The sequence below is a fragment of the Pezoporus flaviventris genome, unplaced genomic scaffold, assembly GCF_033815535.1.
Source record: "Pezoporus flaviventris isolate CSIRO_AGI_PZ_B2104156 unplaced genomic scaffold, CSIRO_AGI_Pfla_v1 ptg000451l, whole genome shotgun sequence".
Lineage (NCBI taxonomy): Eukaryota > Metazoa > Chordata > Aves > Psittaciformes > Psittacidae > Pezoporus > Pezoporus flaviventris.
This window is the reverse complement of record NW_026892998.1, coordinates 1-14944: the sequence shown is the minus strand read 5'-3', so window position 1 is coordinate 14944 and position 14944 is coordinate 1. Positions and strand designations below refer to the sequence as shown.

General features: G+C 55.5%; 1 protein-coding gene across 1 annotated transcript in view; it reads right to left on the bottom strand.

The window, feature by feature from the left end:
• The window catches only part of LOC133263741 (collagen alpha-2(XI) chain-like), a 66722-nt gene extending 53508 nt beyond the window's left edge, over positions 1–13214 (bottom strand). Inside the window, exons 1-9 of the mRNA XM_061443619.1 lie at positions 12994–13214; positions 10920–11082; positions 10629–10745; positions 7925–8065; positions 3684–3743; positions 3542–3583; positions 3376–3438; positions 2851–2925; positions 2632–2718 (exon numbers count right to left, since the gene is read on the bottom strand). Of these exons, the coding sequence (XP_061299603.1) occupies positions 2632–2718; positions 2851–2925; positions 3376–3438; positions 3542–3583; positions 3684–3743; positions 7925–8065; positions 10629–10745; positions 10920–11082; positions 12994–13214 (969 nt within the window). The remainder of the gene's footprint in view (positions 1–2631; positions 2719–2850; positions 2926–3375; positions 3439–3541; positions 3584–3683; positions 3744–7924; positions 8066–10628; positions 10746–10919; positions 11083–12993) is intronic.
• Positions 13215–14944: the final 1730 nt, after the last annotated feature.

Genomic DNA, 14944 nt, shown 5'->3' with positions numbered 1-14944 from the left:
TGGAGGTCATTGGGGTCCCATTGGGATGGGGTTGGGGGTCCCATTGGAGGTCATTGGGGTCCCATAGGGATGGGGTTGGGGGTCCCATTGGAGGTCATTGGGGTCCCATGGAGGTCATTGGGGTCCCATTGGGATGGGGTTGGGGGTCCCATTGGAGGTCATTGGGGTCCCATTGGGATGGGGTTGGGGGTCCCATTGGGATGGGGTTGGGGGTCCCATTGGAGGTCATTGGGGTCCCATTGGGATAGGGTTGGGGGTCCCATTGGAGGTCATTGGGGTCCCATTGGGATGGGGTTGGGGGTCCCATTGGAGGTCATTGGGGTCCCATTGGGATGGGGTTGGGGGTCCCATTGGAAGTCATTGGGGTCCCATTGGGATGGGGTTGGGTGTCCCATTGGAAGTCATTGGGGTCCCATTGGGATGGGGTTGGGGGTCCCATTGGAGGTCATTGGGGTCCCATAGGGATGGGGTTGGGGGTCCCATTGGAGGTCATTGGGGTCCCATTGGGATGGGGTTGGGGGTCCCATTGGAAGTCATTGGTGTCCCATTGGGATGGGGTTGGGGGTCCCATTGGAGGTCAATGGGGTCCCATTGGGATGGGGTTGGGGGTCCCATTGGAAGTCATTGGGGTCCCATTGGGATGGGGTTGGGGGTCCCCATTGGATGGGGTTGGGGGTCCCATTGGAGGTCATTGGGGTCCCATTGGGATGGGGTTGGGGGTCCCATTGGAGGTCATTGGGGTCCCATTGGGATGGGGTTGGGGGTCCCATTGGGATGGGGTTGTGGGTCCCATTGGAGGTCATTGGGATCCCATTGGGATGGGGTTGGGGGTCCCATTGGAGGTCATTGGGGTCCCATTGGGATGGGGTTGGGGGTCCCATTGGAGGTCATTGGGGTCCCATAGGGATGGGGTTGGGGTCCCATTGGAGGCCATTGGGGTCCCATTGGGATGGGGTTGGGGGTCCCATTGGAGGTCATTGGGGTCCCATTGGGATGGGGTTGGGGGTCCCATTGGAGGTCATTGGGGTCCCATTGGAGGTCATTGGGGTCCCATTGGGATGGGGTTGGGGGTCCCATTGGAGGTCATTGGGGTCCCATTGGGGTGGGGTTGGGGGTCCCATTGGAAGTCATTGGGGTCCCATTGGGATGGGGTTGGGGGTCCCATTGGGATGGGGTTGGGGGTCCCATTGGAGGTCATTGGGGTCCCATTGGGATGGGGTTGGGGGTCCCATTGGAGGTCATTGGGGTCCCATAGGGATGGGGTTGGGGGTCCCATTGGAGGTCATTGGGGTCCCATTGGAGGTCATTGGGGTCCCATTGGGATGGGGTTGGGGGTCCCATTGGAGGTCATTGGGGTCCCATTGGGGTGGGGTTGGGGGTCCCATTGGAGGTCATTGGGGTCTCATTGGGATGGGGTTGGGGGTCCCATTGGGATGGGGTTGGGGGTCCCATTGGAGGTCATTGGGATCCCATAGGGATGGGGTTGGGGGTCCCATTGGAGGTCATTGGGGTCCCATTGGGATGGGGTTGGGGGTCCCATTGGAGGTCATTGGGGGTCCCATTGGGATGGGGTTGGGGGTCGCATTGGAGGTCATTTTGGATCCCATTGGAGGTCATTGGGAACCCCATTGAGGGTCTTTGGGACCCCATTGATGGTCTTTGAAGACCCCATTGGAACGGGTTTGGCGACCCCATTGATGGTCTTTGGGAACCCATTGATGGTCTTTGGGACCCCATTGATGGTCTTTGAAGACCCCATTGGAACGGGTTTGGGAACCCCATTGATGGTCTTTGGGAACCCATTGATGGTCTTCGAAGACCCCATTGGAACGGGTTGGGGACCCCATTGGAACGGGTTTGGTGACCCCATTGATGGTCTTTGAAGACCCCATTGGAACGGGTTTGGGGACCCCATTGATGGTCTTTGAGACCCCATTGATGGTCTTTGAAGACCCCATTGATGGTCTTTGAGACCCCATTGATGGTCTTTGGGACCCCATTGATGGTCTTCGAAGACCCCATTGGAACGTGTTTGGGACCCCATTGGAACGGGTTTGGCGACCCCATTGATGGTCTTTGGGAACCCATTGGAATGGGTTTGGGACCCCATTGATGGTCTTTGGGACCCCATTGATGGTCTTTGAAGACCCCATTGGAACGGGTTTGGGACCCCATTGGAACGGGTTGGGGACCCCATTGGAACGGGTTTGGGACCCCATTGATGGTCTTCGAAGACCCCATTGGAACGGGTTGGGGACCCCATTGGAACGGGTTTGGCGACCCCATTGATGGTCTTTGGGACCCCATTGATGGTCTTCGAAGACCCCATTGGAACGGGTTTGGGGACCCCATTGATGGTCTTCGAAGACCCCATTGGAACGGGTTTGGGGACCCCATTGATGGTCTTCGAAGACCCCATTGGAACGGGTTGGGGACCCCATTGGAACGGGTTTGGCGACCCCATTGATGGTCTTTGGGACCCCATTGATGGTCTTCGAAGACCCCATTGGAATGGGTTTGGGCCCCCATTGGAACGGGTTTGGCGACCCCATTGATGGTCTTCAGTTGGGTTTGGGGCCCCCATTGCTGATGTCCCCCGTGCCCCCCATCCTCCCCAGCCCCATAGCTCACCCTTGCTTGCTGTAGGATGGCCTGAGCTTGGGCCTCCTGCGCCGCCACCACCGGCCCCTTATCCCCAGTGCCACCACCAAAGCGGAACTGGGATGGGAATGGGATGGGATTGGGATGGGAACAACCCCCCACACCCCCACCCCACAACCACCACCCCAAAGAATGGGGGGGGGGGGGGGTTCGTTGGGATGGGGGGGGAGGGAGCCAATGGGAACTCACCGGGAGCATCATGGAGGTGCCGGGGGGCCCGGGGGTCCCGTCGGAGCCGGGGAGGCCGGCACGGCCGGGGGGGCCCTGGAGGGATGATGGGGGGCAATGGGGGGCAATGGGGTGATGGGGGGCAATGGGGGGCAATGGGGTGATGGGGGGCAATGGGGTGATGGGGGTCAATGGGGTGATGGGGGTCAATGGGGGCAATGGGGTGATGGGGGGCAATGGGGTGATGGGGGTCAATGGGGGCAATGGGGTGATGGGGGCAATGGGAGCAGTGGGGTCAATGGGGTGATGGGGGCAATGGGGTGATGGGGGTCAATGGGGTGATGGGGGCAATGGGGGGCAATGGGACGACGGGAGGTCAAAGGGGTAATGGGGGTCAATGGGGTGATGGGGGGCAATGGGGGTCAATGGGGTGATGGGCGTCAATGGGGTGATGGGGGTCAATGGGGTGATGGGGGTCAATGGGGTGATGGGCGTCAATGGGGTAATGGGGGTCAATGGGGTGAAGGTGCATCATGGGGGTCTCACCCTCTCTCCCGGCTCTCCCGGTGCTCCCGGTGGTCCCTGTGTGCCCGGGGGTCCCGACATTCCCTATGGAGAAGCCAAGAGATCCATGGGGTGATGGTGACCCCAAAGCGGACCCGACACCCCCGCCCCATAGCATCACCCCCAATGGGGGGGGGGGGTATCTTACCGCTGGTCCCTCCGGTCCGGGGGGGCCTTCCACCAACATTCCCTATAGGAGAAGAAAAGGAGGTGTTGGGGGGCAGGTGGGTCGGGTGTCACTGGGGACATAGGGGGAGATGTGGGGTGGGACTTGGGGGGCGCAAACGTACCGGCTCGAGGACAGCGGGTTCCCCCTTCTCACCCTTGTAGCCCCTGACGCCGAGCACAGCCTGGGGGGGGCAGACATGTAACCCCCCCACAATGGGACCCATGAGTGTGGGGCACCCCACATGTGTGTGTCCCACACCTCAAGCTGCCCCCCAACCCCTCAAGTCACCCCCAGATTAATGGCGGGGGTTGAGTTGGGTTGGGTTGGGTTGGGTTGAGTTGGGTTGGGTTGGGTTGGGTTGGGTTGAGTTGGGTTGGGTTGGGTTGAGTTGGGTTGGGTTGGGTTGGGTTGAGTTGGGTTGGGTTGGGTTGAGTTGGGTTGGGTTGGGTTGGGTTGAGTTGAGTTGGGTTGGGTTGGGTTGGGTTGAGTTGGGTTGGGTTGGGTTGAGTTGGGTTGGGTTGAGTTGGGTTGGGTTGAGTTGGGTTGGGTTGGGTTGGGTTGGGTTGAGTTGGGTTGGGTTGGGTTGAGTTGGGTTGAGCTGGGTTGGGATGGGTTGAGTTGGGTTGAGTTGGGTTGGGATGGGTTGAGTTGGGTTGGGTTGGGTTGAGTTGGGTTGGGTTGGGTTGGGTTGAGTTGAGTTGGGTTGGGTTGGGTTGGGTTGAGTTGGGTTGGGTTGGGTTGAGTTGGGTTGGGTTGAGTTGGGTTGGGTTGAGTTGGGTTGGGTTGGGTTGGGTTGGGTTGAGTTGGGTTGGGTTGGGTTGAGTTGGGTTGAGCTGGGTTGGGATGGGTTGAGTTGGGTTGAGTTGGGTTGGGATGGGTTGAGTTGGGTTGGGTTGGGTTGAGTTGGGTTGGGTTGGGTTGGGTTGAGTTGGGTTGGGTTGGGTTGGGTTGGGTTGGGTTGGGTTGAGTTGGGTTGGGTTGGGTTGAGTTGGGTTGGGGTTGAGTTGGGTTGGGTTGGGTTGAGTTGAGTTGGGTTGGGTTGGGTTGAGTTGGGTTGGGTTGGGTTGAGTTGGGTTGGGGTTGAGTTGGGTTGGGTTGGGTTGAGTTGAGTTGGGTTGGGTTGGGTTGAGTTGGGTTGGGTTGAGTTGGGTGGAAGATGGATTAAAGTTGGGTTTAAGTTGGATTTAAATCGGGTTAAAGGTGGGATAAAGCTGGGACGAGGTTGGGATAAAGCAGGGATAAATTCGGGATGAATTTGGGATAAATTTGGGGTGAATTTGGAATAAATTCGGGATGAAGCAGGGATAAATTTGGGATAAAGCAGGGACGAATTGGGATGAAGCTGGGATAAATTCGGGATGAATTTGGGATAAATATGGGGTGAATTTGAGATAAATTTGGGATACATTTGGGATAAAGCAGGGATAAATTTGGGATGAATTTAGGATAAATTTGGGATGAATTTGGGATACATTTGGGATGCATTTAGAATACATTTGCGATAAATTTGGGATGAATTTGGGATAAATTTTGGATGAAACTGGGATAAATTTGGGATGAAGCAGGGATAAATTTGGGTTGAATTTGGGAGGAAGCAGGGATAAATTTGGGATGAAGCTGTGTAAATTTGGGATGAATTTGGGATAAATCTGCGATGAATTTGGGATGAATTTGGGATAAATCTGGGATGAATCTGGGATAAATCTGGGATGAATTTAGAATACATTTGGGATGAATTGGGGTTAAATTTGGGATGAATTTGTGATGAAGCTGGGATAAATTTGGGATGAAGAGGGATGAATTTGCGATGAATTTGGGATAAATTTTGGATGAATTTGGGATAAATTTGGGATAAATTTGGGAGGAAGCAGGGATAAATTTGGGATGAAGCTGGGTAAATTTGGGGTGGATTTGGGATAAATTTGGGTTAAATTTGGGATAAACTTGGGATGGATTTGGGATGAATTGGGGATAAATTTGGGATGAATTTGGTATGGATTTGGTATGGATTTGGGATAAATTTGGGATGAATTTGGGATAAATTTGGGATAAATTTTGGATAAATTTGGGATAAATTTGGGATGAATCTTGATTAATTTGGGATGAAGCTGTGTTAACACCCCCCCCCCCCCATTAAACCCTCCCAAAGGAGGATGGGGGAGGTTGGGGGTCAGTCAAGCCAATGGGGAGGAAGCCGAGGGAGGCCGGTGATGACGTCACACGCGCCCCGTGTGACGTCACAGCTGGGGACACACATGAGGATGGGGGGGCCCAACGTACTCATAGGCCCAATGGGGACCCCCATCCTCATCCTCATCCTCATCCTGATGGATACCATGGAGGAGCAGCCCCATTAGCGATGGGGGGCATGGAGCCTTAATGCCCCCCAACTGGCCCCCCAACTGGGGGCCCCCATGGTGTTACCTGCGTTGGTCCCATCAGGTGTTCTATGGGGCGGGGGGGGGTCGGGGAGGGGGTTATGGGGGAGAAGGGAGGGATGGATTGGGATGGATGGGGATGGATTGGGATGGATGGGGATGGATGGGGATGGATGGGGATGGATTGGGATGGATGGGGATGGATGGGGATGGATTGGGATGGATGGGGATGGATTGGGATGGATGGGGATGGATGGGGATGGATGGGGATGGATTGGGATGGATGGGGATGGATGGGGATGGATGGGGATGGATGGGGATGGATTGGGATGGATTGGGATGGATGGGGATGGATGGGGATGGATGGGGATGGATGGGGATGGATGGGGATGGATGGGGATGGATGATGGATGGGGATGGATGGGGATGGATGGGGATGGATGGGGATGGATGGGGATGGATTGGGATGGATGGGGATGGATGGGGATGGATGGGGATGGATGGGGATGGATTGGGATGGATGGGGATGGATGGGGATGGATTGGGATGGATGGGGATGGATGATGGATGGGGATGGATGGGGATGGATGGGGATGGATGGGGATGGATTGGGATGGATGGGGATGGATGGGGATGGATTGGGATGGATGGGTGGATTGGGATGGATGGGGATGGATTGGGATGGATGGGGATGGATTGGGATGGATGGGGATGGATGGGGATGGATGGGATGGATGGGGATGGATGGGGATGGATGGGGATGGATGGGGATGGATTGGGATGGATGGGGATGGATGGGGATGGATGGGGATGGATTGGGATGGATGGGGATGGATGGGGATGGATGGGGATGGATTGGGATGGATGGGGATGGATGGGGATGGATTGGGATGGGATGGGGATGGATGGGGATGGATGGATGGATGGGGATGGATGGGGATGGATGGGGATGGATGGGGATGGATGGGAATGGATGGGAATGGATGGGATGGATGGGATGGATGGGGATGGATGGGGATGGATGGGGATGGATGGGGATGGATTGGGATGGATGATGGATGGATGGGGATGGATGGATGGATGGATGGATTGGGATGGATTGGGATGGATTGGGATGGATGGGGATGGATGATGGATGGATGATGGATGGATGATGGATGGATGGATGGATGATGGATGGATAAGGATGGATAAGGATGGATGCATGGATAGGGATGGATAGGGATGGATGATGGATGGATGGGGATGCATAGGATGGATGGGGATGCATAGGGATGGATAGGGATGCATAGGATGGATGATGGATGGATAGGGATGCATAGGGATGGATGATGGATGGATAGGCTTGTCTTCGGATGCATAGAGGATGCATAGGGATGCATATGGATGCATAGGGATGCATAGGGATGGATAGGGATGCATAGGGATACATAGGGATGCATAGGGATGTATATGGATGGATATGGATGCATAGGGATGCATAGGGATGCATATGGATGGATGATGGATGGATAGGGATGCATAGGGATGGATATGGATGGATATGGATGGATGATGGATGATGATGGATGGATGATGGATGGATAGGGATGCATAGGGATGGATGATGGATGGATAGGGATGGATGATGGATGCATAGGGATGCATAGGGATGGATAGGGATGGATAGGGATGGATAGGGATGGATATGGATGGATATGGATGGATGATGGATGCATAGGGATGCATAGGGATGGATGATGGATGGATAGGGATGGATGATGGATGGATAGGGATGCAGAGGGATGGATGATGGATGCATAGGGATGCATAGGGATGGATGATGGATGGATAGGGATGCATAGGGATGGATGATGGATGGATGATGGATGGATGATGGATGCATAGGGATGGGTGATGGATGGATAGGGATGGATAGGGATGCATAGGGATGCATAGGGATGCCTGGACAGGGCTGGATGCCGGGTGCAGGAGCATTCCCTACCTGCTGGTAGCTGTTGCCTTGAGCCCTGGAGGGGAACCTCAGCCCCATGGTCTTGTGCCCCCCGTTCCCGGGGCGCTTCCCAAGGGATTTCCCCTTCCCATTGGCTGGGCTCATCAGCCCGTGGGGCTTCGGCTTGCTGGCCTGGGGGGGGGGCGGGATGATGATGATGATGATGGGATGAAGGTGGTGATGGGATGGAGGTGGTGGTGATGAAGGTGATGATGATGATGATGGGATGGAGGTGGTGATGGGATGGAGGTGGTGGTGATGAAGGTGATGATGATGGGATGGAGGTGATGGTGATGGGATGGAGGTGGTGATGATGATGATGGGATGGAGGTGATGATGGGATGGAGGTGATGATGATGAAGGTGATGATGATGGGATGAAGGTGATGATGATGGAGGTTGAGATGATGATGATGAAGGTGATGATGATGGGATGGAGGTGATGATGGGATGGAGGTGGTGATGATGATGATGATGGGATGGAGGTGGTGATGGGATGGAGGTGGTGATGATGGAGGTGATGATGATGATGATGGGATGGAGGTGGTGATGGGATGGAGGTGGTGATGATGGAGGTGATGATGGAGGTGATGATGATGATGATGGGATGGAGGTGGTGATGGGATGGAGGTGGTGATGATGGAGGTGATGATGATGATGATGGGATGGAGGTGGTGATGGGATGGAGGTGGTGATGATGGAGGTGATGATGATGATGATGGGATGGAGGTGGTGATGGGATGGAGGTGGTGATGATGGAGGTGATGATGATGATGATGGCATGGAGGTGGTGATGATGGAGGTGATGATGATGATGATGGGATGGAGGTGGTGATGGGATGGAGGTGGTGGTGATGATGATGGGATGGAGGTGGTGATGATGATGATGGGATGGAGGTGGTGATGGGATGAAGGTGGTGATGATGATGATGGGATGGAGGTGGTGATGGGATGGAGGTGATGATGATGAAGGTGATAATGATGATGATGGGATGAAGGTGATGATGGGATGGAGGTGGTGATGATGGAGGTGATGATGATGATGATGGGATGAAGGTGATGATGGGATGGAGGTGATGATGATGAAGGTGATGATGATGATGATGGGATGGAGGTGGTGATGGGATGGAGGTGATGATGATGAAGGTGATAATGATGATGATGGGATAGTGAAGGTGATGATGGGATGAGGTGATGATGGGATGGAGGTGGTGATGATGGAGGTGGTGGCGATGATGAAGGTGATGATGAAGATGATGGGATGGAGGTGATGATGATGGGATGGAGGTGATGATGATGATGGGATGGAGGTGATGATGATGAAGGTGATAATGATGATGATGAAGACGGAGGTGATGAAGATGATGGAGATGAAGGTGATGATGATGGGATGGAGGTGATGATGATGATGGAGTTGATGAAGATGATGGAGATGAAGGTGATGATGGAGGTGATGATGATGGATGGAGGTGATGAAGATGATGGAGATGAAGTTGATGATGTAGATGATGATGATGAAGATGGAGATGATGACGGAGGTGATGGTGACGATGGAGATGATGAAGATGAAGGTGATGCAGACCAACAGGGCAGACAATGGTGGGGGGGGGGGGGAAGACGAGACACAAACCACCCAATGTGAGGACCCGAGGGTGCTGGGTGGGGGGGACCCATGGGTGCTGCCTCCCCCCCTCCCCCACCCTTCATGGGACCCCACAGCCTCCTTGGAGGGGGAGAGGATGGGGGGGGATGGGGGGGGATGGGGATGGGGGGAGGGGGACGTCACCAAAAGGCTCCATAAGGGGGGGAGGGGGGAGGGAGGGGGGAGGGGGCCTCTGGGTGGGAACCCAACCAATCTCATCCCAATCATATCCCATCCAATCCCAATCCAATCCCATCCCAACCCAACCCAACCCATCCCAACCCAACCCAACCCATCCCAACCCAACCCAACCCAACCCCAACCCATCCCAACTCAACCCAACCCAACCCATCCCAACCCAACCCAACCCATCCCAACCCAACCCAACCCAACCCATCCCAACCCAACCCAACCCAACCCAACTCAACCCAACCCATCCCAACCCAACCCAACCCAACCCAACCCATCCCAACCCAACCCAACCCAACTCAACCCAACCCATCCCAACCCAACCCAACCCAACCCAACTCAACCCAACCCAACCCAACCCAACCCATCCCAACCCAACCCAACCCAACCCATTCCAACCCAACCCCAACCCAACCCAACCCATCCCAACCCAACCCAACCCATCCCAACCCAACCCAACCCAACCCAACCCAACCCATCCCAACCCAACCCAACCCATCCCAACCCAACCCAACCCAACCCATCCCAACCCAACCCAACCCAACCCAACTCAACCCATCCCAACCCCAACCCAACCCATCCCAACCCAACCCAACCCATCCCAACCCAACCCAACCCAACCCAACCCATCCCAACCCAACCCAACTCAACCCAACCCAACCCAACCCAACCCATCCCAACCCAACCCAACCCATCCCAACCCATCCCAACCCAACCCAACCCAACCCATCCCAACCCAACCCAACCCCAACCCATCCCAACCCGACCCCAACCCAACCCAACCCAACCCAACTCAACCCAACTCAACCCAACCCAACCCAACCCAACCCAACCCAATCCCATCCCAATCCCATTCCATTCCCACCTCCCGGCGCTGCCGCCCTCGTTCCTGGCCCTGTGGGTCGCAGTGGGGCCCATAGAGCTCGCAGTAGTCGAAGGCCGCTTGGGGGTCATCGGAGATGAGCAGTTGTTGGATGTCCCCCTATGGGGAGAAACGGGGAGAAATGGGGTGAAACAGGGGAAATATGGGGGGAAAGATGGGGTGAAAAAGGTGAAATATGGGGTGAAATAGGGTGAAATGGGGTGAAATGGGGCGAAATGGGGTGAAATGGGGTGAAATATGGGGCGAACTGTTTGGAATCCGGGTTCTCCCCACCTGGAAGCCCTCCTCCCCCGGGCTGTGGGTCCCGAACACGGTGACCCCATGGGAGTCAATGGAGGCGCCGACGCTATGGGGCAGGATCCGCGTGTCCCGATGGACGCAATCCACAACCAGGGTGACCGAGCGGCCCCGGATGCTCCAGGCCACGTGATGCCATCTATGGGGACACATGGGGCGGGGGGGCAGCCCCATTGAGACCCATAGGATGGAGACCTCCCCATTGGGACCCATAGAACGGACACAACCCCATTGGGACCCATAGGATGGAGACAACCCCATTGGGACCCATAGGATGGAGACATCCCCATTGGGACCCATAGGATGGAGACCTCCCCATTGGGACCCATAGAACGGACACAACCCCATTGGGACCCATAGGATGGAGACAACCCCATTGGGACCCATAGGATGGAGACCTCCCCATTGAGACCCATAGGATGGAGACCTCCCCATTGGGACCCATAGGATGGAGACCTCCCCATTGGGACCCATAGGATGGAGACATCCCCATTGGGACCCATAGGATGGAGATATCCCCATTGGGACCCATAGGATGGAGACATCCCATTGAGACCCATAGGATGGAGACCTCCCCATTGAGACCCATAGGATGGAGACCTCCCCATTGGGACCCATAGGATGGAGACCTCCCCATTGGGACCCATAGGATGGAGACATCCCCATTGGGACCCATAGGATGGAGATATCCCCATTGGGACCCATAGGATGGAGACATCCCCATTGAGACCCATAGAATGGAGACATCCCCATTGGGACCCATAGAATGGAGACAACCCCATTGAGACCCATAGGATGGAGACAACCCCATTGAGACCCATAGGATGGAGACATCCCCATTGGTCCCATAGACTGGAGACATCCCCATTGAGACCCATAGAATGGAGACATCCCCATTGGGACCCATAGGATGGAGACATCCCCATTGGGACCCATAGAACGGGGACATCCCCATTGAGACCCATAGGATGGAGACATCCCCATTGGGACCCATAGAACAGGGACATCCCCATTGGGACCCATAGAACGGGGACATCCCCATTGAGACCCATAGGATGGAGACATCCCCATTGGGACCCATAGAATGCGGACATCCCCATTGGGACCCATAGGATGGAGACCTCCCCATTGGGACCCATAGGATGGAGACCTCCCCATTGGGACCCATAGAACGGACACAACCCCATTGGGACCCATAGGATGGAGACAACCCCATTGGGACCCATAGGATGGAGACCTCCCCATTGAGACCCATAGGATGGAGACCTCCCATTGAGACCCATAGGATGGAGACAACCCCATTGAGACCCATAGGATGGAGATATCCCCATTGAGACCCATAGGATGGAGACAACCCCATTGAGACCCATAGGATGGAGACCTCCCCATTGAGACCCATAGAATGGAGACAACCCCATTGGGACCCATAGGATGGAGACAACCCCATTGAGACCCATAGAATGGAGACAACCCCATTGGGACCCATAGGATGGAGACCTCCCCATTGAGACCCATAGGATGGAGACAACCCCATTGAGACCCATAGGATGGAGATATCCCCATTGAGACCCATAGGATGGAGACAACCCCATTGAGACCCATAGGATGGAGACATCCCCATTGAGACCCATAGGATGGAGACATCCCCATTGGGACCCATAGGATGGAGACCTCCCCATTGAGACCCATAGAATGGAGACAACCCCATTGGGACCCATAGGATGGAGACAACCCCATTGAGACCCATAGAATGGAGACAACCCCATTGAGACCCATAGGATGAAGACAACCCCATTGGGACCCATAGAATGGAGACAACCCCATTGAGACCCATAGGATGGAGACATCCCCATTGGGACCCATAGGATGGAGACCTCCCCATTGAGACCCATAGGATGGAGACAACCCCATTGAGACCCATAGGATGAAGACAACCCCATTGGGACCCATAGAATGGAGACCTCCCCATTGACCCCCACTCAACAACCCCCCTCCCCATTGGTCCGCCCCCCTTCGGAAAGCCTCGTTCCCATTGGCCGCTGACACCCACTTGCCGTCGGCGAGTCGGAAGCGGCGGAAAACGGGGTCTCCGTGGGGCTGGAGAAGGGGTAAAATTTGGGGGGGGTCGTCCCTTCCCCCCCAGCCCCCTTTTTCCTCGTACACCAAAAGTGGGGCGCCCCCCAAGTGCAGCCCCAGTTGTCGCCGCCCGGCGCCGTCGTAGAGGGAGAGGAGGAAGGTGTGGGGCCCGCTATGGGGCCGCAGCAGCGCCATGATGGAGAAATCCAATGGGAAGGGACCTGTGGGGCAGAGGAGGGGGAATATGGGGTGGGGGGGGGGGTATGGGGGAGCCAATGGGAAGAGGAGTTGGTGGGATGTGGGGGAGTCGATGGGATGTGGGGGAGTCGATGGGATGTGGGGAGCCAATGGGAAGAGGATCCATTGGGATATGGGGGAGTCGATGGGATATGGAGCCAATGGGATATGGTGGAGCCAATGGGAAGAGGATTCATTGGGATATGGAGCCAATGGGATATGGGGGATCCATTGGGAAGAGGATCCATTGGGATATGGTGGAGCCATTGGGATATGGTGGAGCCAATGGGAAGAGGATTCATTGGGATATGGAGCCAATGGGATATGGGGGATCCATTGGGAAGAGGATCCATTGGGATATGGTGGAGCCAATGGGATATGGTAGAGCCAATGGGAAGAGGATTCATTGGGATATGGAGCCAATGGGATATGGGGGATCCATTGGGAAGAGGATCCATTGGGATATGGTGGAGCCAATGGGATATGGAGCCAATGGGATATGGAGCCAATGGGATATGGATCCATTGGGAAGGGGATCCATTGGGATATGGAGCCAATGGGATATGGGGGAGCCAATGGGAAGAGGATCCATTGGGAAGAGGATCCATTGGGATATGGTGGAGCCAATGGGAAGAGGATCCATTGGGATATGGGGGAGCCAATGGGATATGGAGCCAATGGGATATGGGGGATCCATTGGGAAGAGGATCCATTGGGATATGGGGGAGCCAATGGGAAGAGGATCCATTGGGATATGGGGCAGCCAATGGGAAGGGGATCCATTGGGATATGGGGGAGCCAATGGGATATGGAGCCAATGGGATATGGGGGATCCATTGGGAAGAGGATCCATTGGGATATGGGGGAGCCAATGGGATATGGAGCCAATGGGATATGGATCCATTGGGATATGGTAGAGCCAATGGGAAAAGGATCCATTGGGATATGGATCCATTGGGAAGGGGATCCATTGGGATATGGAGCCAATGGGATATGGGGGATCCATTGGGATATGGGGGAGCCAATGGGAAAAGGATCCATTGGGATATGGGGGATCTATTGGGAAGAGGATCCATTGGGATATGGGGAGCCAACGGGAAGGGGATCCATTGGGATATGGGGGATCTATTGGGAAGAGGATCCATTGGGATATGGGGGAGCCAATGGGAAGAGGATCCATTGGGATATGGGGGAGCCAATGGGAAGAGGATCCATTGGGATATGGATCCATTGGGAAGAGGATCCATTGGGATATGGGGCAGCCAATGGGAAGGGGATCCATTGGGATATGGGGGATCCATTGGGAAGAGGATCCATTGGGATATGGTGGAGCCAATGGGATATGGAGCCATTGGGCCCCATAGAGCCCCATATGCCCCCATAGGTCCCCCATAGGCCCCCATAGGGTCCCCATAGAGCCCCATAGGTCCCCCATAGGTCCCCATAGGCCCCCATAGGTCCCCCATAGGCCCCCATAGGTCCTCCATAGAGCCCCATAGGTCCCCATAGGCCCCCATAGGGTCCCCATAGGGTCCCCATAGGGCCCCCATAGGGCCCCATAGGTCCCCATAGGTCCCCCATAGGTCCCCCATAGGGCCCCATAGGGTCCCCATAGAGCCCCATAGGGCCCCATAGGTCCCCATAGGTCCCCTATAGGGCTCCCATAGGCCCCCATAGGGTCCCCATAA